The 27,841-nt window shown below is 42.8% G+C and overlaps 1 protein-coding gene and 2 long non-coding RNA genes across 11 annotated transcripts in view; 2 read left to right on the forward strand and 1 right to left on the reverse strand.

Moving 5' to 3' along the window:
* LOC122869949 (CD276 antigen-like) overlaps positions 1 to 27,841 on the forward strand; it is a 61,474-nt gene that overhangs the window by 11,137 nt on the left and 22,496 nt on the right. For 4 of the 9 annotated variants that reach the window (XM_044183408.1, XM_044183448.1, XM_044183399.1 and 1 more), the window contains exons 2-6: positions 1,288 to 1,617; positions 6,113 to 6,388; positions 14,920 to 15,195; positions 18,637 to 18,969; positions 19,280 to 19,318. In XM_044183408.1, the coding sequence (XP_044039343.1) occupies positions 1,288 to 1,617; positions 6,113 to 6,388; positions 14,920 to 15,195; positions 18,637 to 18,969; positions 19,280 to 19,318 (1,254 nt within the window). Of the gene's footprint in view, positions 1 to 1,254; positions 1,618 to 3,514; positions 3,518 to 6,112; positions 6,389 to 14,919; positions 15,196 to 18,636; positions 18,970 to 19,279; positions 19,319 to 27,841 lie in introns of all 9 variants that reach the window. The other 5 variants (XM_044183426.1, XM_044183472.1, XM_044183437.1 and 2 more) reach the window with 5 other exon arrangements.
* Positions 49 to 18,630, reverse strand: LOC122870290. The gene is made up of 3 exons (XR_006376520.1): positions 17,966 to 18,630; positions 780 to 1,160; positions 49 to 287 (listed from the first exon to the last, which is right to left on the reverse strand). It is a non-coding gene; the product is annotated as an uncharacterized LOC122870290 (long non-coding RNA).
* Positions 24,810 to 26,552, forward strand: LOC122870275. The gene is made up of 2 exons (XR_006376515.1): positions 24,810 to 25,733; positions 26,378 to 26,552. It is a non-coding gene; the product is annotated as an uncharacterized LOC122870275 (long non-coding RNA).

The following is a 27,841-nucleotide window of genomic DNA, read 5'->3' on the forward strand; positions in this document are numbered from 1 at the left end:
TAATAATCAGCACAGATCGATATTAAAACACCCCCCTCCGCAGCACAGGTGGAGTCATTTCATGCCCGCCTCCTCCTGGTTCACTACAGTCTCTAACAGACCTGCTGCGCAGTATTGTGATGTTGACCATGTAGCGGTCTTTGGCAGCGGATGTTCGGGGCGTCGCCTCCGTCCTGCTGAGAGAAACGCGCCGCTGATTCCGAGCGAAGCTTCTTCGCGTCAAACCCGATTCATTGTTGCGACACATCTCTGATATTTCTGATCAGATCTGAACTCTTGTCCGCCACCTGAGGGCTGCTGAGAGGTCTGTTGGTTTTTACTGAGCAGGAAATAAGAAGAAGAATGAAATAAGAAGCAGGGAAAGTTGTTCCGCCCCCCTCCCCTCTGCCCCCTCGGTCTCCCACTCATCCCATAGTTATGCTGCTGCCGGGAGACTTCCCATGATGCACCTCTCTCCCTCTCCCTCAGCATGCATTTTTATCCCATTACTGCATGTTACTAACGCAACATCTTCTCTCTTCTCTCCTTCTGTCGCTTTCAGCAGGTATTTCTGCCTCCTGAGCTGCAGAGTCTGGATTTGTGGTTGTGGGCCACCTGCTGCCCCCGTGTTCCTGCTCGACACCCACTACTACAGTTGTTGTTATTGACTCTGTTACTATTACTCTCATTATTATTCCTATAGCCGTCATTCCTATTATTATTAATTTATTAATATTAACACTACAATTACATTACTACTAATTAAAAAATTCTAGGTGGTAGAAATTCTTGTCCGCCACCTGAGGGCTGCTGAGAGGTCTGTTGGTTTTTACTGAGCAGGAAATAAGAAGAAGAATCAAATAAGAAGCAGGAAAAGTTCTTCTGTCCCCCTTAGGGAAGCGGCTCTGCGCTGCTCTTCATCGGAGGTGGGAAACCGAAACTAGCTGCAAACACTTGTGATCAGGCAGAAATCTCACCACAAATCCACACAAACGTTTCCTTCAGCAGCTCCGATAAAGTGCAGCTCCCAGCCGCTTCAGTGGGAAGCTTCCTGGAGTAGTGAGACAGTCCCAAACAGAGCAAAGGTGTCTCTAAGCGAGGGGGACGCAGAGACAGACACAGAGCTGCCGCTCAGAGGAGAGACGCCGCACTGCAGTCCAAACTTTTACAGGTGGAAATACCTGCAGACTGCCAGGAAACACAAAGCATGCCTGTCATGAGTTGACAACAACAAACTTCCATATGTCTGTCTGAACTTAATGACTCTGCATGTAAACGCACTGATTAATACATGTTTTTATCTTCCAGGGTCAAAGGTCATCAAAGTGAATCGAGGGAGTGATGTTACTTTACCCTGTTCGCTCAGCACCAAGGAGAACATTGAGGATAAACTCTTTGTCTGGAAGAAAGATGGTCAGAAGGAGTTGTTCCTGTATGAAGCAGGGGATCATTACAACAACGTCCGAACAGGTCAAGTTCACCAGTTCGAAGGTCGAGTCTCACATTTTCCAGATAGACTGAAGCTCGGCGACGCCTCCATAAACATCAGAAAGACGAAATTGGCCGACAGCGGAAACTACACCTGTGCTTTTCCTCGTCTTCAGCCAAGTCAAATATTCCACATTCAGCTTGTTGTTGGTGAGTGCTTTCATTAAACATCAGAATCAGAAATACTTTATTGATCCCCGAGGGGAAACTCTTTCGTTACAGCTGCTCACTATCACGTCAGTGCACACAGGAATAGAAGTTCTAATAGAATAGAAATAGGAATAATAATAAAATAAATCCGCAACGAGATAATTATTTCTAGTAAGAAATAAGAGATGTGCAAATCAAAATATAATACACCATAATACAGCTAAGTTAAATTAAATACAAAGTGGATTTACAGGTTGATAAGTATGTACAGTATAATAATACAATGTAATATAAGTAGTAAGTAATAGTGCATGAACTGTCAAGTTTAGTGTAGCTTATTAAGATGATTATGAGACGGTAGATATTGCACAGCAGTAATAGAAGTATGAATAAATATCAATACATTAAACTGAAAACAGAGTATATTGCACAGGAGTATTAAACACAGAATATTGCCCAATTATGTCAAGTATTGCAGAGATGTTAATGATCAATGTCCAGTTTAATGACTTAGGGTCATACAGACTGACACTTAGAGGGAGGAGTTAAAGAGTCTGATGGCCACAGGCAGGAATGACTTCCTGTGGCGCTCTGTGGTGCATTGTGGGGGGATGAGTCATCTGTCCAAGATGGCATGTAGCATCCTCCTCTCTGACACCACCGCCAGAGAGTCCAGCTCCACCCCCACAATGTCACTGGCCTTACGGATCAGTTTGTTGAGTCTGTTAGCGTCTGCTACCCTCAGCCTGCTGTCCCAGCATGCAACAGCATACAGGATAGCACCGGCCACCACAGACTCATAAAACATCCTCAGCATCGTCCGGCAGATGTTGAAGGACCTCAGCCTCCTCAGGAAATAGAGGCGGCTCTGGCCCTTCCTGTACAGAGCTTGAGTGTTCTTAGCCCAGTCCAGTTTATTGTCCATGTGTACTCCCAGGTACTTGTAATCCTCTACAATGTCCACACTGACCCCCTGGATGGAAACCGGGGTCGCTGGTGCCTTGGCCCTCCGTAGATAAAGTCGTGATTTCATGAGAATGAAGACATAATATGTTTAAACTCGACCTGCCCTGTACTCTGCTGTGCAGTAGCCGACATTGTTGCCTGCTGCTGTGGTAGTATCCCCTTCAGACCGTCTGGCAGGCACAGAGCCCCGTGTGGGACTGTACTGCATGAGACACAGTTTAGGGAAGCGGCTCTGCGCAGCTCTTCATCGGAGGTGGGAAACCGAAACTAGCTGCAAACACTTGTGATCAGGCAGAAATCTCACCACAAATCCACACAAATGTTTCCTTCAGCAGCTCCGATAAAGTGCAGCTCCCAGCCGCTTCAGTGGGAAGCTTCCTGGAGTAGTGAGACAGTCCCAAACAGAGCAAAGGTGTCTCTAAGCGAGGGGGACGCAGAGACAGACACAGAGCTGCCGCTCAGAGGAGAGACGCCGCACTGCAGTCCAAACTTTTACAGGTGGAAATACCTGCAGACTGCCAGGAAACACTGCAGCATTTTAATCAGAGTCATTGCGAGGGATTCAGTAGTGGCTGGATGTTGGCAGGGACGTGTCCCTACCTTCCCTACCTAATTCTGAGCTCCTGTCTGCAGTTTACATGATGAAATCTGTGTTCCCGCTGTCTGAGTGGAGTTCAGAGGTTTGGTGTTGTTGTCTTTTTACTTACTAGACTTACAAATCATTAGGAACTGAATTCAGTTTCACTTCAGTTCTGCGTTTTCCTCGTCGCTCTCTCGTGTTTCCTCTCTGTCTTCCTCTTCCTGCTTATTAGTGTTGAGTGGACAGACAGAGACAGTCTGATTAACTGAGTCAGAGCTGATGTTCGTCATCACCTGGAAAAGAGAGAGAGTTCAATGTTATTCATTATTAATGAGTGAGGCTGCTCTCAAGTTGGTGCCAAAAGACTTTTGTGTGAAAAAATAAAGATTAGAAAAAAGAAATATAAAAGGTAAAAACTCCAGATCTTAAACTATAAATATATGTAAGAAAGTAAAATGTAAACGAGTGCAGATATGCAGTCGGCTTAAATCGGCTCTAAAAATGAAAGTGTCAATAAGTTAACACAATAAAGTTTTATTCAGTGTTGCCCATTAATTCATCATTTACCAGACTTACATTTGCTTAATGGATGATGAAGTGGTGGACTCTGACTGTGTGTTAGGCCGTAGCCTACTTTACATTTTAAATATATTTGTTCAGCTGTAATCTGACAAAACTCAGGGGCCAGCAGCTGGAGGGTTAAAAAATATATCGATCAAAGACCGACACATGATTGTAAACTCACAATCTGATCCAGTAATAATGTGTTTAGTGGTTTGCACTTGAAAAGGCATCAAGGTTAAAATACAGTAGATTTTAAATTGTAGACATCTGTTTGGATCTTAGGCTCAACATCATTCAGTGGCTTTATTTCAGCTACTTTAACAGATGAAGTAACTTTATACAAAGTCACTGAAATGCTGTTAAAACACGTTCAGACTAAATGCAGCGTATTTACAAAACTCACTTTCTAACTACATCCTGCAGCTGCAGCACGATCCTGCTCACTCCGAAGTATTAACGTATAATCTCCAATATTACAGGAATTATGCTCCATCAGTGCGACCAATCACATCCTGACTGATAGATAATTATTCATTGATCCTACGTGTCTAAAGCTTCATACCGATTTTCCCCTTTTAAACTGAGATTACACATCATGTGCAGTAACGAGCAGGCTAGGTTCACAGTCATTTACCATGGCAACTGATCCAGAGTTCATGTTACCATGGTAACTGATCCAGAGTTCAAGTTATCATGGTAACTGATCCAGAGTTTAAGTGACCTCTGGATCTAAAACCCAGAGTTTCCCTCAGTTTTCACTAAAGCTGCTTTCTGGAATAAACCCAGAAGAAGCCAGTTTCCTGCAGGTGTTTTCAGCAGTGCTGGAAGAAGCACTCAGATTCTGTACTTCAGTAAAAGCAGCAAAACCACAACGTAAAAATCGTCAAAGTCCTGAATTCAGAAGTCCACTTGAGTAAAAGTACATCAAGATATACTGTATATATATATACATATCAAAGTATATAAAGTATCAGCAAAACTTACTTAAAACTTACTTAAAGTAACGAAAGTAAAAAGTATTATATTTAAGTTCATCCTATGTTTTGTATGTAAGATCAAAGTAACTATCTGTCTGATTTTATTTAGTGAAGTAAAAAGTACAATATTTCCCTCTGAAATGCAGTGAAGGAGAAGTACCTTAAACATTTCACTTAAGCACAGTATTTGAGTAATTGTACCCCCGTCTGTCTACGTCATGGTTTTGTGTTTGGTTATTTCCTGTTTTATTTTGAAATATTCTCCATCCCTCATGTAGTTTTGCTTCCTGTCTTTGATTGCTGTGACTGTTTTCACCTGTCTCGTTGTCTCCCCTACCTGAGTGTGTTCAGTCTGCGTCTTCCTCTGTTCTGCGTCAGGTCGCTGTTGTACGTGTGTTAAGCTTCCCGACCTCACTGCTCTGTTTCTGGTGTACCTTCGTTGATGGATTTGTGGTTTTTGCCGGCTCCCTGTTGGACTCGTCTGCCTGTTTTTGACTGCTTACCTGGTTGTGACCACTGCCTGCCTGTAACCTGAGTGATCCTTGTTTTCATTGAAGCTGTTGAACTGAACCTGCTCTGCCTGCTGTCTGCGTTTGGGTCCTCTCCTGTTTCCCGGCTTGACGCTTAACGCGTGACAGTTTGTCTATAAATGTGTTTGTTAATCTGAGTGTCAGTCAGAGTCTCAGACCTGAATCTGAGATCTGAGCAGCACGAGAACGAAATTTCTCACTGATACAGTTTATGAAACAAGAGGTTTGTTTGCTTTTAAAACATGTTTCATATTTCAGTTTTTATATTTTAGTGCAACACAAAATATTGTATGAATCTCAGGAAATAGTTTGGATACAACTCATGTTTTACGCAACAGTTCACCTCTTGTCTCATTTGGAGCTGATTTGGTTCATGTAAAATAATTAGTGATGGATAAATTCAAATTGTAAAACATGAACAAACTTGTAGTTTTAAAGAGAAAATAAATGATAATACTCCTTCCTTTTTGACCAAATATAAAACACTACAATGAAATCTTTGACTGTTAATCAAATACACTCAGTGGCCACTTTATTAGGTACACCAGTACAGTCTATTGTCATTCACTTCAACAGCTCTGCTATAAATTATACTTTCTTACAGAGTTTATAATATAATGTTTATTACTGAACTCACACATAAAGGTGGTGTACTGGACTACATTATACTGAGAGGTGTTTCAAATTTTCTGTCCACCCTACTTACAAACATGAGGGGGGCAGAATATTAGAAACACCTGAATATAATGCAGTCCACAACACCACCACTGTGACCTCAGTGCTAAAACATAATTTAATTAACACCCAAAACATCCCAATGTTACATTTGTAAAGCTGGAATTCTCTTACGTAACCTGTTGTTTCTATAATGTTCACAGTTGCAGCTGCAACGCTGTCCATCGAGATATTTGAAACGAAGGACGGGACGCTGCTGCAGTGTGAGATTCAAGGTGCTACTCCACAGCCAAAGCTACACTGGCAGGACATAGCTGGAAACATCCTTCCTGCTGGAGAACCACAGGCCTCAGAAAGAGGAGGCATCTACAACATCACCCTCCAAACTACTGTGACTAAGACCGGCCTCTATGTGTGTTCATCCACACAGGAGGAAATCAACCGTCAGATTTCTGTTGTGACCTACATGTATATCACTGGTGAGATTCTTCCAAGTGGTCGTTTAACATTTAAATAATTGTAATTATTTGTTAGTAGTTTTCAAACATGTTTAAATGTGTTCAGGCTGAACACAAAGCAAATTGGGATGAAGTCACATTAAACTGAGACTCTGAGACTCCACTTCCTGAATCTACAGAGAGAGGAGGAAGAATGAGAGGGTCTGGAGGGAAACAACAGAAAGAGCTGGAGTTTGGAGTAAATTCTGAGATCAGTCACACAAACACACACAGGAATTTAGTAAACTTCACACACAAACCCAGTAGTAGATTTCTAAATGGCTGCTGCAGCCTGATCCTGAGGATCGGCATGAAAACGCCTCACGAGGGCGATTTAGAGACTGAAGTCATTAGAATCAGTGACTTTTTTTGTGCCACAAGTGAAAAGAGAAAAGGTTCTGAACTTGAAGAATTATTGTGTCACATGTGCCACCAAAACACACCGAGGCTCTCTGAAGGTTTATTAGCTGTGATTAGATCAATAGATCAGAGAGAGAACTTTATTGATCCCAGTGGGAAACTGCAGAGTTACAGCAGCCAAGTCACACATGAATCACATCACAAACAACATGAGGACACTCAGAGATGTCGGTTAGATTTTAGTCACTGAGGATTTTATTCTTTCATTTCTTAACTAGAAACTGAGCTCAGACTAAAAACCAGGACCAGACTTTAACTCTGAATAGAAACAATGATAGTTCCTGGTAATAATGTGACACCATGGAGGCACATATCGGCTTTGGACCTGCGGCTTTTACTGGACAATGGAAACTTGTAATTAGCACCCATTGCATTGCAGTGAGGGTCCCAGATGACAAACGTGTTGGTAGAAATGTAGCTTCTTTACACTTAATTCACTGCAGCAGCGTGTTGGTTGATTACAAGCAGAAATAAAATGCAGCATCAGGTTTGGACTTGAAGTGAAAATGGAGATGAAGCAACAGAGAAACTGTCCACATCCTGGTTTCTAAGTCTGGGCAGGAATCCTCCTCCTCTGTCTGAGCCTGAAACCAGGAGTTCAGTGTTTTCTGTTACACTACAGTAATATGAACGCTGTTTATTTTTATGAAGTTAATACATTTCTTTAAATAAAAATAAGTTACAAACACGCCGTGCATCCGTAAAAATGATTAATAAAAGATTTCTTATGTGGTTCAGTTTTCATTAAATTTTTAGCTACAAATTTCAAACATTAATTATCATTTTCTAATTGTAGTAATTCTGACTATTAAAGCAGCAGAAGCTGATGAGAGATCTTCTGAATGGATTTTATGCTGAAGGTTGAATTCAGATTCAGAAATCGTGACCAGACCTGTTGTTTCACAGCAAAACAAATCATATTCTTAAACATTTTCCAAAAATAAAATATAGATTCCACTGTGAGCTTTTGTGAGCTAAAAGGAAGAATTGTATGTGCCAAGTTGATATTTCACAAACACTCTAACATGTGTTTTGTTTTCCCTTTTAGGTCCCATCTTAATCTCTTGGGGCTCATTTTATTTATGTGCATTTCTGTCATTGAATTGGTAAATAATAGAAAAAAATAGAAGCGCTCTTGTTTTTTTCCTTTCACTTCGTCTTTCAGATGCAGTGAATCAGTCATAATATGGGCTATCAGGCTGAAATTCACAGGATCTCTCCCTCAGCTTGTCTGTAATGTCTGTGTCAAATGTTAGGATGACAGACAGAAGTGGCTCTGAGATATTTTAGAAAGTGCAGTACAGCGCATCTCCAGCAGATGTCTACAGAGCGCTCTAAAACTTCTCCAATGTCACTGAATAATTATAATAACACAGTGCTCAGTACAGTGATACAAATTTCATAATATAATCAACTGTGACACACAAAGTGAGTTTCATACACAATCATTTATTCTTTAAATAATATATAACCTAATCAAAGAAACCGAGTTACACTAATTTACCTCCATACCTAAAATAAACAGCAGAAACAATATTAACATAACTGGCAGCTCAACCCAACAAACTCCAAAAGATAACACCATCGGCAGGCAGATTGGACTTCTTACAAATGACAGAATGAACAATATCGCAGCAACATCGCCATATCGGCTCTTTATTGTTGTTATTATAACTGGTTGTCACCAGTGGGGTGTACTCCGAAGCGAGGTTAGCAGTTACGTTGAACCTTAAGCCGGAGTCTTCAGTGTCACGAAGGTGGCTCTCTTTAACCTGCTAGATCACCATGGTAACTGATGCTGAAAACACGACCTCGACCGGAGGAGGTTTGTGTTGTGTGGGGTTTCTGCTTAAATCGGCTGTAAAAAGCGTCGCCCTCTCGCTGTCTCTTGTCCTGACAATGTTCTCTCTGTGCTGCAGAGTCTCAGCTGAGGGAATAAGTGTTTGTCACTTAAATATTCTACTACTGAAGAGCTGATTTTCATATCAGATGCCCCGAGCTCTTTTGCTGTTTTATTCCCTATATGACCAAAGTTGTCCTTTTTACTTCTTTCTTTCCTCCAGCATTCCTTCAGCACTTCTCTTGTGGGGTGCGAGTCATTATGCTCCTGCAAGTTAACCCAGTAATTTGCTATTATATGCCGTCTCCTTAGTTCCAGTGGCATCTCTCCTACCTCTACTTGGATAGCTGAGACAGGCGATGTCTTAAAAGCTCCACTACACACTCTCAACGCCTGAGCCTGAATCACATCCAATTATTTTAAATGGGATCTATCTGCTGATGTATACACTATACTGCCATAGTCCACCGTAGATCTTATCAGGGACACATAAACTCTTTTCAATGCTTGGCAACTTGCCCCCCCATTCTCTACCAGTCAAGCATCTCATTACATTTATTACTTTTTTCCACTATTCTTCTAATATGATCTGCCCATGTTAAACGGGAATCAAAAAGCACCCCCAGGAATTTGAATGTTCCTGCTCTCTCTCTCTCTCTCTTTCCCATACATCCTTATTTTCAGTCTTTCATCTATTCTTTATTAGTAAAGAAAACACTTTGGCTTTTTTCCACTGAGAATCTACAGTGGCTTGCAAAAGTATTCATACCCCTGGAACTTTTTCACATATTGTCACGTCACAACCACAAATTTAAATACATTTTCTTAGCATTTTACGTGAATGAGCAACACAAAATGGCAGAAGTTTAGAGAGTGTTGGGGAGCAAACCACAAAATTAAGTCAAAGGAGCACATCAAACAGGTCAGAGAAAAAGTTGTGGTGAAGTTTAAAGCGGGGCTTGGATATAAAAAGATTTCCCAAGCATTGAAAATCTCAAGGAGCACTGTTCAATCCATCATCCAGAAATGGAAAGAGTATGGCACAACTGCAAACCTACCCAGACATGGCCGTCCACCAAAACTTACAGAACGAACAAGAAGAGCACTCATCAGAGATGCAGTCAGGAGGCCCATGGTGACTCTGGAGAGATCCTCGGCTCAGGTGGGGGAATCTGTTCACAGGACAACTATTAGTCGTGCGCTACACAATTCTGGTCTTTATGGAAGAGTGGCAAGAAGAAAGCCATTGTTGAAAACCATGAGAAGTCTCGTTTACAGTTCGCTAGAAGTCATTTGGAGGACACAGCATACATGTGGCAGAAGGTACTCTGGTCTGATGAGGCCAAAATTGAACTTTTTGGCTTAAAAGCAAAACGCTACGTGTGGAGGAAAACTAACACTGCACATCACTCTGAACACACCATCCCCACAGTCAAACACGGTGGTGGCAGCATCATGCTGTGGGGGTGCTTTTCTTCAGCTGGAACAGGGAAGCTGGTCAGAGTCGATGGGAAGATGGATGGAGCTAAATACAGGGCAATCTTGGAAGAAAACCTGTTGGAGTCTGCAAAAGACTTCAGACTGGGGTGGAGGTTCACCTTCCAGCAGGACAACGATCCTAAACAAAGCCAAAGCGACAATGGAATAGTTTAAAACAAAACATATTCATGTGTTAGAATGGCCGAGTCAAAGTCCGGACCTAAATCCAATTGAGAATCTGTGGCAAGATCTGAAAACTGCAGTTCACAAACGGTCTCCATCAAATCTGACAGAGCTTGAACTGTTTTGCCAGGAAGAATGGGCAAAAATTTCAGTCTGTAGGTGTGCAAAGCTGGTGGAGACAAACCCCAAAAGACTTGAAGCTGTAATTGCAGCAAAAGGCGGTTCCACAAAGTATTGACTTAGGGGGGCTGAATACTTTTGCACGCTGCACTTTTCAGTTTTGTGTTTTTATTTTTTTTAATCTGGAAACGATGTATAATTTTCTTTCTACTTCACAATTATGTACTATTGTTACTTATTCACATAAAATGCAAATTAAAAAATATTTAAGTTTGTGGTTGTGACGTGACAATATGTGAAAAAGTTCCAGGGGTATGAATACTTTTGCAAACTACTGTACATCCCCATTCTTTCCCCCACTCCACCACTTTATCTACAGCTCCTTGCACTTTCCTAACTGCATAATCCATATTTTTCCCCCCTCTTCCACAGAGCCCCATCGTCTGCAAAAAGTGACCTACCTATATCAGCTGGAATCTTTAAAAATATATCAATTATTATTATGAATAGTAGTGGGCTTACTACACTACCTTGAGGTGTACCATTTTCTAGAGTATACTGATTTGACAGTTCTGATCCTATTCTTACTTGGATATTCCTTTCGCACAAAAAATCTTTTATCCAATTGAAAACTCTCCCTCCAATCCCCAACTTGTGTAACTTAATTAGAACTCCCTCCTTCCACATCATATCGTAAGCTTTTTCTATATCCAAAAACACTGCAATTACTGCCTCTTTATTTTCCTGGGCTTTCCTTATTTCACTTTCTAGTCTAACAACTGCGTCCATGGTACTCCTACCTTTCCTAAACCCACTCTGATAATTTTCTCTTCTTCCTATTTTTATTTTTTGCAATAGAACTCTCTGCTGCTATTATATTTGCTGATGTAAACTGATTATTCAGCTCATCGACATCTTCAGATACCTTGATCCTCATTATCGCCTCCTCATTCAATATCTGGAACTTGTCCCAGTCTGCCTTCTCAAATATCCATTTTGGACTTCCATCACCTGGCCTTTTTTCCCCCTCTTTCTCTTTTTCCCCCCTCTTTCTATCCTCCATCAACTCTTCAGTTACCCTTCCATTTGAGTCAGTATGATAGCTTCCCCACACTGTACTGTGAGCATTAAAGTCTGCGCACCATACCACTTTATTTTTGTCTTGACCTTGTATTGTCAATAAGTTATTCCGATCCAAACTTTTGCAGGGATTATAATAACCCCCCCCCATCCATCCCATCCCATATTTCCACCATTACACATTCCTGATCATCTCCCACACCCAGCTGTCTATATGGAATTCCTTGCTTCATAAATGTAGCACAACCCCCGCCTTTTCCAAGATCTCTCTTTCCTTATCCCTGAATATCGATAAATTATAAAATCTAAGTTTGGTTTCAGCCAAGTTTCTTGAACACAGATTATGTCTGGTTTCACTGCCAGTGTTTTAATGAAGTGTTTGAATTCCTGACCATTAGCCAGTAAACTCCTGGCATTCCATTGTAGGAGGATTACCATAATTAAGATTAACCAACCCATGGTACATCCTGACTTGACTGAATGGCAAGGTTTTCCCTCACCTCTTCCCACGTCAGTCCTATTAACCCAAGGTGATTCACCGCTGCTTTAACTACTAGCTGAATTTTATCGTTTTTGGATTTAACATCCGAAGTACTATTAATAACACCTGCAATGAATGTAACCAGGTCTCTTTTATCCACGTACACCCTGTCATTTGATCTTTTTTCCTGCTCTGGTTCCTAATTGGCTGTTGTCAAAGTAAATGGGTTGATTTTCTTCATGTCACTTTGCAATTTCTCATTAAATCTTACTATGATTGTGTACTTGTCAGGTCTTTCTCTTTGATTTCCCTTTATCTCGTCATCTTCATTCTCCGATTTCCCTTCATTATCACTTCTAGCTCTTTTACTCCCTTTATCTTGATTGATATGTATCAATCTCCCTACTTCCCCCTCATTCTCATCTCTCTCATCATTACAATCCATATCAGCCCAACTAGCATTACCTACCTCTGATCCATTCCATCCATTCAACAGTCGTGCTCAACCGCCTCACAAAAGATATTTCCACTTCGACTTGTTTTTCCCGTAAACTTTCGACTACTATTTTTCCGATCTCGGCCTGCTGATGCTGCCGCCATCTTTCCGTCTACTTCACTTTGTCAGGCAGGTCCTATTTATGTGATTTCTTGATTGAGAACAGGTGTGGCAGTAATCAGGCCTGGGTGTGGCTAGAGAAACTGAACTCAGTTGTGATAAAACACAGTTAAGTTATGTTTTAACAGGGGGGGCAATCACTATTTCACATAGGGCCATGTAGGTTTGGATTTTGTTTTCCCTTAATAACAACCTTCATTTAAAAACTGCAATTTGTGTTTACTTGTGTTATCTTTGACTAATATTTAAATTAGTTTGATGATCTGAAACATTTAAGTGTGACAAACATGCAAAAAAAAAAAAGAAATGAGGAAGGGGGCAAACACTTTTTCACACCACTGTAAATGTAATTTCTAGGAGACAGGGCTGGTCCATTTTGTGCTGAAGAAGAGTCAAATGACGCTCAGATTGCCTCTTTTATGGGAACGTGCACAGAGCCTCAAGCCTGAAAGCCTGGGTTTACAAATGAAGTTGATAACCACCGTCGTGATACCCGTTATCTCTGATTGGGGCTCCAGAGTTTGTTGAGCCAGATTGTGTATCGCTCCGCTCCCATTGTGCCCCAATAACTGTAGAGCCGACCCACCACCAAGAAGCACATCAGGATTTTAATCTTCACAGCGCTGGGCAGTAGTCAGTGGTGGAAGAAGCACTCAGATTCTGTACTTCAGTAAAAGCAGCAAAACCACAACGTAAAAATACTGTTACAAGTCAAAGTCCTGCATTCAGAAGTCCACTTGAGTAAAAGTATATAAAGTATCAGCCTAACTTACTTAAAAGGTATTTAAAAAAGTAAAAGTATTATATTTAAGTTTTGTATTTATGTTATGTTTTATATGGAAGATCAAAGTAACTATCTGTCTGGTAAATGTAGTGCAGTGAAAAGTACAATATTTCCCTCTGAAATGTAGTGAAGTAAAAGTATAAAGTAGCATAAATTGGAAATACTCAAAGTAGAAGTACCTTAAACATTGTCAGTGTCTCAGACCTGAATCTGAGATCTGAGCAGCACAACGAAATTTCTCACTGATACAGTTTATGAAACAAGAGGTTTGTTTGCTTTTAAAACATGTTTCATATTTCAGTTTTTATATTTTAGTGCAATACAAAATATTGTATGAATCTCAGGAAATAGTTTGGACACAACTCATGTTTTACACAACAGTTCACCTCTTGTCTCATTTGGAGCTGATTTGGTTCATGTAAAATAATTAGTGATGGATAAATTCAAATTGTAAAACATGAACAAACTTGTAGTTTTAAAGAGAAAATAAATGATAATGCTCCTTCCTTTTTGACCAAATATAAAACACTGCAGTGAAATCTTTCATCAGCTGCTGCTACAAAAGAAATAATAAGTTTTCCTTCCTGGCAGCATGAGACTGTTGATCAAATACACTCAGTGGCCACTTTATTAGGTACACCTGGACAGTCTATTGTCATTCACTTCAACAGCTCTGCTATAAATTATACTTTCTTACAGAGTTTATAATATAATGTTTATTACTGAGCTCACAGGTAAAGGTGGTGTGCTGGACTACATTATACTGAGAGGTGTTTCTAATTTTCTGTCGTCTTATTTACAAACATGAGGGGGGCAGAATATTAGAAACACCTGAATATAATGCAGTCCACAACACCACCACTGTGACCTCAGTGCTAAAACATATAATTTAACTAACACCTCTGTGACAGCGTATAAACAAACACTGAACATTAACGGCATAATAAAGTAAACTTAATGGCAGAACAGTAGTGTTGCATTAGATTGTACAGGTGTACCTAATAAAGTGGCCACTGAGTGCAGGTATCACTGACACAATTAAGCCCTGATAACACAAGGGGTGCACATGCATTTGACCCTATGTTCCATATTTTATAACACTTTTTTAAAAATATTTCTTTAGTTTAACAGAAAATATTGTCTACACATCAGAAAACACATTTCATGTGATGTCATTTCAAATGTAGAGTCGTCCAAACGTCTTCACTGTGTCTGTGCTTCTGTCATGATATGAGTCAGAAATAGTGTTTGCAGTTGTAAATAGTTACCAAACTTTTGGTAGAAGTTACAAATGTTTGAAATATCATCATGTCCTATCTAACAATGCAGGGAGGTGAAACTAAGGCTCATATTGTGCTTTTTTAATTTCTTTCGGTTTGTTTTTCTTCAGTCTTAAACACGCTCTAATCAACATTTACAAGCAGAGAATGGATCAACAAAAACATCCCAATGTTACATTTGTAAAGCTGGAATTCTCTTACGTAATCTATTGTTTCTATAATGTTCACAGGTGCAGCTCCAGAGCCGTCTGTCACGATACTTGATCAAACGAAGGACTGGTCGCTGCTGCAGTGTGAGGTTCAAGGCGCTCCAAAACCTAAAGTAGAGTGGCAGGACAGTGCTGGAAACATCCTTCCTGCTGAAGAACCACAGGTCTCAGAAAGAGGAAGTCGCTACAACATCATCCTCCAAACTAATGTGACCAAGACCGACCGCTATCGCTGTGTAGCCACACAGGAGGACATCAACCATCAGATTTATACTGAGACCTACGTGTTTATCAGTGGTGAGATTCTTCCTACTGGTGGTTTAACATTTAAATAATTGTAATTATTTCTGTGTTACTAGTTTTCAAACATGTTTAAATGTGTTGAGGCTGAACACAAAGCAAATTGGGATGAAGTCACATTAAACTGAGACTCTGAGACTCCACTTCCTGAATCTACAGAGAGAGGAGGAAGAATGAGAGGGTCTGGAGGGAAACAACAGAAAGAGCTGGAGTTTGGAGTAAACTCTGAGATCAGTCACACAAACACACACAGGAATTTAGTAAACTTCACGCAGTAGTAGGTTTCTAAATGGCTGCTGCAGCCTGATCCTGAGGATCGGCATGAAAACGCCTCACGAGGGCGATTTAGAGACTGAAGTCATTAGAATCAGTGACTTTTTTTGTGCCACAAGTGAAAAGAGAAAAGGTTCTGAACTTGAAGAATTATTGTGTCACATGTGCCACCAAAACACACCGAGGCTCTCTGAAGGTTTATTAGCTGTGATTAGATCAATAGATCAGAGAGAGAACTTTATTGATCCCAGTGGGAAACTGCAGAGTTACAGCAGCCAAGTCACACATGAATCACATCACAAACAACATGAGGACACTCAGAGATGTAGGTTAGATTTTAGTCACTGAGGATTTTATTCTTTCATTTCTTAACTAGAAACTGAACTCAGACTAAAAACCAGGACCAGACTTTAACTCTGAATAGAAACAATGATAGTTCCTGGTAATAATGTGACACCATGGAGGCACATATAGGCTTTGAACCAATCACAGGCGCTGTGTGATATTAGCATAAGGCTGTCGCACAGAGGACACAAAATGGCGGCATAGTGAGATATACAGCTGTGATTTACAGCCAGATGTGTGATTCTGCCTGCAGCTTCCTGACAGCAGAAGTTCTGAGTGGAAACAGGTTGAACTTGACTTTCTTCTCCAGTTAATGAAGCAACAACCTGACAAGCAAAACCTCTGCTCTCGACTTCTCTCAGCACAGTAAACACGCTTAAAGCTTTATCACTGAATATACAACCAAAACATTTAGACAGCCCTCAACTTTTAGCATAATTTGTTCTGCTACGAAGTTATCTTAAAATATTAGTATTTCAAATATGTTTTCTAAAGTCTTAACAGTGTTTTCTGTTTACACTACAGTAATATGAACGCTGTTTATTTTTATGAAGTTAATACATTTCTTTAAATGAAAAATAAGTTAGACACACCCTGCAGCCGTGAAAAATATTTAAAATTTATTCAGGTTTTAGCTGCAAGTTTCAAACATTAATTATCATTTTCTAATTGTAGTAATTCTGACTATTAAAGCAGCAGAAGCCAATGAGAGATCTTCTGAAAGGATTGTATGCTGAACGTTGGATTCAGAAATCATGAATATATAAGAATATCAATTCATGTGCGATATAACAGATGACCACGTCACCATATTCAAGTGTTCGGTGTTTCCGCTGGTCTGAGGGGCAGTTTCGTTACTTTAGTCAGCCATAAAGTGCGCAGCTGAGCTCAGGCTGCAGTATAATAGTCAGTGAACGGCTGCGTGTTGTTTGCTGCCACAGAAAATAAATAAAGTCCCTGTTTATGTGACGTTACTCCTGCGTCTCTCCTGGCAGCAGTTGGTCCAGACTGTGAACAGCAGCTAGTTAACAGCTGACTTCAGGAGTGATGGAAAAATCACAAGAGAAACGCGATCAATCAGCTCACTTTCACAGCAACACCGCTGGTTACCCACAAGGCCGCCTGCCTTAAAGGGGAAGGCTCGGCAGGTAACAGCCAGGTGCAGTCAGGCTGTGGGTGAGCTAACCAGAGGTGGAAGAAGCATTCAGGTCCATTACTTATCCAAAAGTACTAACACCAGCCCCACTGTGAAGATACTCCACTACAAGTAAAAGTTGTGCAGTAAAACGCTCCTGTCAGTGTTTTATTATATCTGATGTTTCTGGATTAATATTCCTGCTGCATTAATGTGTCTGTTGCATTTTACTGCTGCAGATGTTTAAGGTTGAGCTCATTTTAACTGCTTTATATCCTGTTGGGTAGTTTAATCTACAGCAATGCATCATGGTCTATAAGATCATCATCCTTGCACTATTGGAGAATTCACTGTGTTATTTTAGAGAACATGTATATCAAGATATATTTCGTATATCGCAGCATTTTAGCCTGAAAATATCTATTTATAAGCCATATCGGCCGGCCCTGCTCCGCTCCCATTGTGCCCCAATAACTGTAGAGCCGACCCACCACCAAGAAGCACATCAGGATTTTAATCTTCACAGCGCTGGGCAGTAGTCAGTGGTGGAAGAAGCACTCAGATTCTGTACTTCAGTAAAAGCAGCAAAACCACAACGTAAAAATACTGTTACAAGTCAAAGTCCTGCATTCAAAAGTCCACTTCAGTAAAAGTATATAAAGATATACTGTATATATCAAAAGTATATAAAGTATCAGACTAACTTACTTAAAACATGCTTAATGTAGAAAAAGTATCATAAGAAATATATTTATAAGTTGATCACATGTTTTGTATGTAAGATCAAAGTAACTATATCTCTTGATAAATGTAGTGCAGTAAAAAGTAAAATATTTACCTCTGAAATGCAGTGAAGTATAAAGTAGCATGAATTGAAAATACTCAAGTAAAGAGTAGCGAGACCCAAACAGAGCAAAGGTGTCTCTAAGCGAGGGGGACGCAGAGACAGACACAGAGCTGCCGCTCAGAGGAGAGACGCCGCACTGCAGTCCAAACTTTTACAGGTGGAAATACCTGCAGACTGCCAGGAAACACTGCAGCATTTTAATCAGAGTTATTGCGAGGGATTCAGTAGTGGCTGGATGTTGGCAGGGACGTGTCCCTACCTTCCCTACCTAATTCTGAGCTCCTGTCTGCAGTTTACATGATGAAATCTGTGTTCCCGCTGTCTGAGTGGAGTTCAGAGGTTTGGTGTTGTTGTCTTTTTACTTACTAGACTTACAAATCATTAGGAAGTGAATTCAGTTTGACTTCAGTTCTGCGTTTTCCTCGTCGCTCTCTCGTGTTTCCTCTCTGTCTTCCTCTTCCTGCTTATTAGTGTTGAGTGGACAGACAGAGACAGTCTGATTAACTGAGTCAGAGCTGATGTTCGTCATCACCTGGAAAAGAGAGAGAGTTCAATGTTATTCATTATTAATGAGTGAGGCTGCTCTCAAGTTGGTGCCAAAAGACTTTTGTGTGAAAAAAGAAATATAAAAAAACTCCAGATCTTGAACTATGAATATATGTAAGAAAGTAAAATGTAAACGAGTGCAGATATGCAGTCTGGAGGACAATGTGCTACAAGGCCAAAAACAAGAAAAGTTTCTTCTCATGAGTTGACAACAACAAACTTCCATATGTCTGTCTGAACTTAATGACTCTGCATGTAAACGCACTGATTAATACATGTTTTTATCTTCCAGGGTCAAAGGTCATCAGAGTGGAAGTAGGGAGTGATGTTACTTTACCCTGTTCGCTCAGCACCAAGGAGAACATTACGGATAACCTCTTTGACTGGAGGAAAGATGATCAGAAGGAGGTTTTCCTGTATGATGCAGGGGATCATTACAATAACGGCCGCGCAGGTCAAGATGAGCAGTTCGAAGGTCGAGTCTCACATTTTCCAGATGAACTGAAGCTCGGCGACGCCTCCATAAAAATCAGAAACACGAGTGTGACCGACAGCGGAGACTACACCTGTGCTTTTCCTCGTCTTCAGCCAAATCAAACATTCCACATTCGGCTTCTTGTTGTTGGTGAGTGCTTTCATTAAACAGGTAAAGATGGCCGCTCACTTACTGATGCGACTGCTTTAAGAGTCCCAGATGGACTTTTGTCAAGTGGTCAGAATCCACATCTGGCAGGGCCTCGTCCCCACAGCGCTGCAGCCACATCTGGAGTGATCACCTCTCTGTCAGACAGGCTTCATGTTTGCGACACATTGCAGATTATTTCACTCTGCACAATGAAATTTCAGCCCACTCAGATTTTTTCCACAGTATTACCTGTCTGCCAAGTTGATGATATTTCACAAACACTCTAACATGTGTTTTGTTTCCCTTTTAGATCCCATCTTAAAGGACAGATCAGGTGAAAACATCCCAGGTGAGTCCTGATTTTGCTGACGTCACTCTCTACCTGTCACATGTGCTGTGAGTTTGGCTCCACAGGCCTGATATCATTCAGAAACCGTCCATCCATCCATCCATCCATCCATCTTCTTCCGCTTATCCGGGGCCGGGTCGCGGGGGCAGCAGTCTAAGCAGGGACTCCCAGACTTCCTTCGCCCCAGACACTTCCTCCAGCTCCTCCGGGGGGATCCCGAGGCGTTCCCAGGCCAGCCGAGAGACATAGTCCCTCCAGCGTGTCCTGGGTCTTCCCGGGGCCGCCCCCGGTGGGACATGCCCAGAACACTCCCGAGGAGGCGTCCAGGAGGCATCCGGATCAGATGCCCTAGCCACCTCAGCTGGCTCCTCTCGACGTGGAGGAGCAGCGGCTCTACTCCGAGCTCCCCGTGTGACTGAGCTCCTCACCCTATCTCTAAGGGAGCGCCCAGCCACTCGGCGGAGGAAGCCCATTTCGCCGCTTGTATCCGCGATCTTGTCCTTTCGGTCACTACCCAAAGCTCATGACCATAGGTGAGGGCAGGAGCGTAGATTGACCGGTAAATCGAGAGCTTTGTCTTTCGACTCAGCTCCTTCTTTACCACAACGGTCCGATACAGCGCCCACATCACTGCAGACGCTGCACCGATCCGCCTGTCAATCTCACGCTCCATCCGTCCCTCACTCGTGAACAAGACCCCGAGATACTTAAACTCCTCCACTTGAGGCAAGGACTCCCCACCCACGCCAAGAGAGCAAACCACCTTTTTCCGGTCAAGAACCATGGCCTCAGATTTGGAAGAGCTGATTCTCATCCCAGCTGCTTCGCACTCGGCTGCAAACCGTCCCAGTGCATGCTGCAGGTCCCGGTTTGAAGAAGCCATCAGAACGACATCATCTGCAAACAGCAGAGATGAGATCCTGTGGTTCCCAAACCGGACACCCTCCGCCCCTGACTGCGCCTAGAAATTCTGTCCATATAAATTATGAACAGAACCGGTGACAAAGGGCAGCCCTGGCGGAGTCCAACATGCACCGGGAACAGGTCTGACTTACTGCCGGCAATGCGAACACAGCTCCTGCTCCGGTTATACAGGGACCGGACAGCCCTTAGCAAAGGGCCCCGGACCCCATACTCCCAGAGCACTCCCCACAAAGCGCCCCGGGGCACACGGTCGAATGCCTTCTCCAGATCCACAAAGCACATGTGGACTGGTTGGGCAAACTCCCATGAACCCTCGAGCACCCGATGGAGAGTATAGAGCTGGTCCAGTGTTCCACGACCGGGCCGAAACCACTCTGCTCCTCCTGAATCCGAGGTTCGACTATCGGACTAATTCTCCTCTCCAGTACCCTGGAATAGACCTTACCGGGGAGGCTGAGAAGTGTGATCCCTCTGTGATTGGAACACACCCTCCGGTCCCCCTTCTTATACAGAGGGACCACCACCCCGGTCTGCCAGTCCAGAGGCACTGTCCCAGACCGCCACGCGATGTTGCAGAGACGTGTCAGCCAAGACAGTCCCACAACATCCAGAGACTTAAGATACTCAGGACGGATCTCATCCACCCCGAAGCCTTGCCACCAAGGAGCTTGCCAACAACCTCAGTGACTTGGCCAGGGTGATGGATGAGTCCGCCTCCGGTCCCCAGCCTCCGCTTCCTCTTCGGAAGACGTGACAGCGGGATTGAGGAGATCCTCAAAGTATTCCTTCCACCGTCCGACAACATCCCCAGTCGAGGTCAACAGCTCTCCACCCGCACCGTACAAGGTGTTGGTGAAGCACTGCTTCCCCCTCCTGAGCCGTCGGACGGTTTGCCAGAATTTCTTTGAGGCCGACCGATAGTCCTCCTCCATGGCCTCTCCGAACCTCTCCCAGTCCTGAGTTTTTGCCTCTGCGACCGCACGGGCTGCAGCACGCTTAGCCTGCCGTTACCCGTCAGCTGCCTCGGGAGTCCCACGAGCCAACAAGGCCCGATAGGACTCCTTCTTCAGCCTGACGGCATCCCTTACTTCGGCGCCCACCACCGGGTTCGGGATTGCCGCGCGACACGCACCAGAAACCTTGCGACCACAGCTACGAGCCGCCGCATCGACAATGGAGGTGGAAAACATGGTCCACTCGGACTCAATGTCCCCAACCTCCCGGGATCTGGGAGAAGCTCTCCCGGAGGTGTGAGTTGTAGACCCTGCTGACAGAGGGCTCCGCCAGACGTTCCCAGCAGACCCTCACGATACGCTTGGGCCTGCCAAGTCTGTCCGGCTTCCTCCCCGCCAGCGGATCCAACTCACCACCAGGTGGTGATCGGTTGACAGCTCTGCCCCTCTCTTCACCCGAGTGTCCAAGACACGCGGCCGGAGGTCAGATGATACGACAACAAAGTCGATCATCGACCTCCCGCCTAGGGGTGTCCTGGTGCCACGTGCACTGATGGACACCCTTGTGCTTGAACATGGTGTTAGTTATGGACAAACTGTAACTAGCACAGAAGTCCAACAACTGAACACCGCTCGGGTTCAGATCAGGGGGGCCGTTCCTTCCGATTACCCCTCTCCAGGTGTCACTGTCGTTGCCCACGTGGGCGTTGAAGTCCCCCAGTAGAACAACGGAGTCCCCGGGCGGTGCACTGTCTAGTACCCCTCCCAGGGACTCCAAGAAGGCCTGGTACTCTGCACTGCTGTTCGGCCCGTAGGCCGCCACAACAGTGAGAGACCTGTCCCCCACCCGTAGGCGGAGGGACGCGACCCTCTCGTTCACTGGGGTAAACTCCAACACGTGACGGCTGAGCTGTGGGGCTATGAGCAGGCCCACACCAGCCCGCGCCTCTCCCCGCCGGCAACGCCAGAGAAATGGAGTGTCCAGCCCTCTCGAGGAGACGGGTTCCAGAGCCCAGGCTGTGCGTGGAGGCGAGGCCGACTATATCTAGCCGGTAACGCTCAACCTCCCGCACAAGCTCAGGCTCCTTCCCCAGCGAAGTGACATTCCATGTCCCTAGAGCCAGTTTCTGTGTCCGGAGATCTGGTCGCCGGCCCCTGCCTTCGACTGCCGCCCAGATCTCTCTGCACCGCCCCTACGGATCCTCCTGCGGGTGGTGGGTCCACGGAGGACGGCCCCCACGTCGCTCCTTCGGGCTGTGCCCGGCCGGGCCCCCGTGGGAAAGGCCCGGCCACCAGGCGCTCGCCGTCGGGCACCCACCCCAGGCCTGGCTCCAGGGTGGGGCCCCGGTAGCGCCAATCCGGGCGACGTAACTGGCCTTGGTTTTAAAAAATCCATAAGGGTCTTCTGAACCGCTCTTGGTCTGACCCGTCACCCTGGACCTGTTTGCCATGGGAGACCCTACCAGGGGCATAAAGCCCCAGACAACATAGCTCCCAGGGTCATTCGGGTACTCAAACCCCTCCACCACGTTAAGGTGGCGGTTTAAATCTGTATTCCTCACTGCGGCTCAGATGGAGATCATTCTTCTGTGTTCAAGGCGTCATAAGGCTGAAACTGCACATCACTTCTTAAAAGTGGAGACATTTAGCAGCATTTATTAGGTCTGTAGGTGTGTGATTAACGTTCACACTGTACTTCTATATGAGGATGTACATGACTGTGATGCTCTGCCTCTGAAACACACTGTATTGTATATTTCACAGATAGAGAAGCATTTAACACAAAACATCACAATGTTGTACTACACTTTTCAAATCAGCATCAAGACTTTTCCTCAGGTTCTAATGTTGTTTTATTATTTTTATTTTTTTATTTACATTTTAATTTTTATAATTTCAGGAAAAAGTTCTCAGTTTTGATCAAATCTGGCGATACTTTTTATGGGTCTCTTGTGTGTAAACTGGGTGGGTTTTATGTGCATTTCCCCATAAATTGAGTAAAACAAAGTAAACAAAACATTCTGACTCCACAGAGCTCAGTACAGTGATACACATTTCATTTCATAATATAATCAACTGTGACACACAAAGTGTGTTTCATACACTCAATCATTTATTCTTTAAATAAAATATAACCTAGTTACACTAATTTACCTCCATACCTAAAATAAACAGCAGAAACAATATTAACATAACTGGCAGCTCAACCCAACAAACTCCAAAAGATAACACCATCGGCAGGCAGATTGGACTTCTTACAAATGACAGAATGAACAATATCGCAGCAACAACGCCATCTCGGCTCTTTATTATTATTATTATTATTATTATTATTATTGTTGTATTGTATTATTATTAAAATAACTGGCTGTCACCAGTGGGGTGTACTATGAAGCGAGATTAGCAGCTACGTTGAACCTTAAGCCGGAGTCTTCAGTGTCACGAAGGTGGCTCTCTTTAACCTGCTAGATCACCATGGTAACTGATGCTGAAAACACGACCTGCTCCGGAGGAGGTTTGTTCAGAGTTTCGGCTTAAATCAGCTGTAAAAAGCGTCGCCCTCTCGCTGTCTCTTGTCCTGACGATGTTCTCTCTGTGTTGCAGAGTCTCAGCTGAGGGAATAAGTGTTTCGGCTTAAATGGGCTCTAAAAATGAAAGTGTCAATAAGTTAACACAAAGTTTTATTCAGTGTTGCCCATTAATTCATCATTTACCAGACTTACATTTGCTTAATTGATGATGAAGTGGTGGACTCTGACTGTGTGTTAGGCCGTAGCCTACTTTACATTTTAAATATATTTGTTCAGCTGTAATCTGACAAAACTCAGGGGCCAGCAGCTGGAGGGTTAAAAAATATATCGATCAAAGACCGACACATGATTGTAATAATAATAATTGTATTTCAGCTACTTTAACAGATGCAGTAACTTTATACAAAGTCACTGAAATGCTGTTAAAACACGTTCAGACTAAACGCAGCGTATTTACAAAACTCACTTTCTAACTACATCCTGCAGCTGCAGCGATCCTGCTCACTCAGAAGTATTAACGTATAATCTCCAATATTACAGGAATTATGCTCCATCAGTGCGACCAATCACATCCTGACTGACAGATAATTATTCATTGATCCTACGTGTCTAAAGCTTCATACCGATCTTCACCTTTAAACTGAGATGACACATTATGTGCAGTAACGAGCAGGCTAGGTTCACAGTCAGTTACCATGGCAACTGATCCAGAGTTTCAGTTACCATGGCAACTGATCCAGAGTTCAAGTTACCATGGTAACTGATCCAGAGTTCAAGTTACCATGGTAACTGATCCAGAGTTTAAGTGACCTCTCTTTCTGGATGTGAAAACCCAGAGTTTCCCTCAGTTTTCACTAAAGCTGCTTTCTGGAATAAACCCAGAAGAAGCCAGTTTCCTGCAGGTGTTTTCAGCAGTGGTGGAAGAAGTTCTCAGATCTTTCACTCAAGTAAAAGCAGCACAGTGTAAAAACACTTCTTCCTCTTTTGTTAGCTAAAAGGAAGAACTGTATAGGGCTATAATATTTACAAATGTATGTGGAGAGATCTGAAACTGTGATGTGTGTATAGACATCAGGATTTTAATCTTCACAGCGCTGGGCAGTAGTCAGTGGTGGAAGAAGCACTCAGATTCTGTATTTCAGTAAAAGCAGCAAAACCACAAAGTAAAAATACTGTTACAAGTCAAAGTCCTGCATTCAGAAGTCCACTTCAGTAAAAGTACATCAAGATATACTGTATATATCAAAAGTTTATAAAGTATCAGCAAAACTTAATTTTTACTTTTGCTACTTTAAGTAAGTTTTAAGTATTATGTTCATCCTATGTTTTGTATGCAAGATCAAAGTAACTATCTGTCTGATTTTATTTAGTGAAGTAAAAAGTACAATATTTCTCTCTGAAATGCAGTGAAGGAGAAGTACCTTAAACATTTTACTTAAGCACAGTATTTGAGTAATTGTACCCCCATCTGTCTGTCATGGTTTTGTGTTTGGTTATTTCCTGTTTTATTTTGAAATATTCTCCATCCCTCATGTAGTTTTGCTTCCTGTCTTTGATTGCTGTGATTGTTTTCACCTGTCTCGTTGTCTCCCCTACCTGAGTGTGTTCAGTCTGCGTCTTCCTCTGTTCTGCGTCAGGTCGCTGTTGTACGTCTGTTAAGCTTCCCGACCTCACTGCTCTGTTTCTGGTGTACCTTCGTTGATGGACTTGTGGTTTTTGTCGGCTCCCTGTTGGACTCGTCTGCCTGTTTTTGACTGCTTACCTGGTTGTGACCACTGCCTGCCTGTAACCTGAGTGATCCTTGTTTTCATTGAAGCTGTTGAACTGAACCTGCTCTGCCTGCTGTCTGCGTTTGGGTCCTCTCCCTGTTTCCCGGCTTGACGCTTAAACGTGACAGTTTGTCTATAAATGTGTTTGTTAATCTGAGTGTCAGTCAGAGTCTCAGACCTGAATCTGAGATCTGAGCAGCACGAGAACGAAATTTCTCACTGATAGTTTATGAAAGAGGTTTGTTTGCTTTTAAAACATGTTTCATATTTCAGTTTTTATATTTTAGTGAAACACAAAATATTGTATGAATCTCAGGAAATAGTTTGGACACAACTCGTTTTTTACGCAATAGTTCACCTCTTGTCTCATTTGGAGCTGATTTGGTTCATGTAAAATAATTAGTCATGGATAAATTCAAATTGTAAAACATGAACAAACTTGTAGTTTTAAAGAGAAAATAAATGATAATGCTCCTTCCTTTTTGACCAAATATAAAACACTGCAGTGAAATCTTTAATCAGCTGCTGCTACAAAAGAATTAAGAATAAGTTTTCCTTTCTGGCAGCATGAGACTGTTGATCAAATACACAAATAACAGCTCTTTTTTTAAAGAGTTTATAATATAATGTTTATTACTGAGCTCACAGGTAAAGGTGGTGTGCTGGACTACATTATACTGAGAGGTGTTTCTAATTTTCTGTCTTATTTACAAACATGAGGGGGCAGAATATTAGAAACACCTGAATATAATGCAGTCCACAACACCACCACTATGACCTCAGTGCTAAAACATAATTTAATTAACACCCAAAACATCCCAATGTTACATTTGTAAAGCTGGAATTATCTTATGTAACCTGTTGATTCTATGATGCTCACAGGTGCAGCTGCAAAGCCGTCCATCGAGATATTTGAAATGAAGGACAGGATTCTGCTGCAGTGTGAGGTTCAAGGAGCTTCTCCACCGCTGAAGCTACAGTGGCAGGACAGAGCTGGAAACAACCTTTCTGCTGAGGAGACACACACAGAAAGAGGAAGCCGCTACAACATCACCCTTAACCACACTGTGACCAAGACCGGCCGCTATCGCTGTGTAGCCACACAGGAGGACATCAGCCATCAGATTGATGCTGAGACCTTCGTGCATATCTGTGGTGAGACTCTTCCAAGTGGTGGTTTAACATTTAAACAATTGTAATTGGTTGTTAGTAGTTTTCAAACATGTTTAAATGTGTTCAGGCTGAACACAAAGCAAATTAAACTGAGACTCTGAGACTCCACTTCCTGAATCTACAGAGAGAGGAGGAAGAATGAGAGGGTCTGGAGGGAAACAACAGAAAGAGCTGGAGTTTGGAGTAAATTCTGAGATCAGTCACACAAACACACACAGGTCCCAATTTATATTTTATAATTAATCACATGTTTTGTAACTAGTAACTATATCTGTCTGATAAATGTAGTGCAGTGAAAAGTTCAATATTTCCCTCTGAAATGTAGTGAAGTAGAAGTATAAAGTAACAGAACATGGAAATACTCAGTAAAGTACCTCAGTTGTTCTTTCACTGCTCAGTGAAACATAAACCTAGCTGAGCTGCACGTTTAGCTGGACGGGTAATATTTTCTTTTAACAAAGCTCATCAATACTCGCTGTAACAGCAGCTGTGATAAAATACAGACGTGCCGACGAGTCGTAATCCAGAGTCCATCGTGGCCTCGGCTCCGGGTGCAGAGACCCTCGGCTGTAGACAGATCGCCTCACACGTTGGCAGATCTCAGGCACAGCAGGAGTTTAGCAGCAGTCACATGTAAACAGCCTGAAGTAGAGGTGGCAGGACAGGGATTCAAACCTTCTTCCTACTGATGAGCAGCACGTCTCAGAAAGAGGACGACGCTACAACATCCCCTCCTCACTACTGAGACCAGAACCAGAACCGGCCTCTTAGCTGTGTAGCCCAGCAGGAGGCGACTGGCCATAAGATCGATGCTAACGTCACTGTTCCTGCTGAGGTTCATCCCAGTGGTGTCTGAATCTGCTAATAGTTTTACATTTTAGATTTCAGGAGCATGCACACCTTCAGTTGTTCTTCGTGTCGGCTGTGATGTCCAATCTGCTGTTTATGATATGCAGCTACATTCTGAGTGTTACGTTAACTCTTTGTGATCTGTTTCAGGGTCTGGACATGGTGTTGCTGTTAATTTTTCTGCACTCTTGTTGCTGCTGGTGGTGGTGGTGTTGTTCTAACTGTGTGTTACTACAGGCGTCGCTCCACACAAAATTCTCAGAGAGGTAAATTCTTTACATGTGTCTCATGTTTAGAGTCTCGACAGTAGTTTTATCTTCTCAG

The sequence above is a fragment of the Siniperca chuatsi genome, linkage group LG2, assembly GCF_020085105.1.
Source record: "Siniperca chuatsi isolate FFG_IHB_CAS linkage group LG2, ASM2008510v1, whole genome shotgun sequence".
Classification (NCBI taxonomy): domain Eukaryota; kingdom Metazoa; phylum Chordata; class Actinopteri; order Centrarchiformes; family Sinipercidae; genus Siniperca; species Siniperca chuatsi.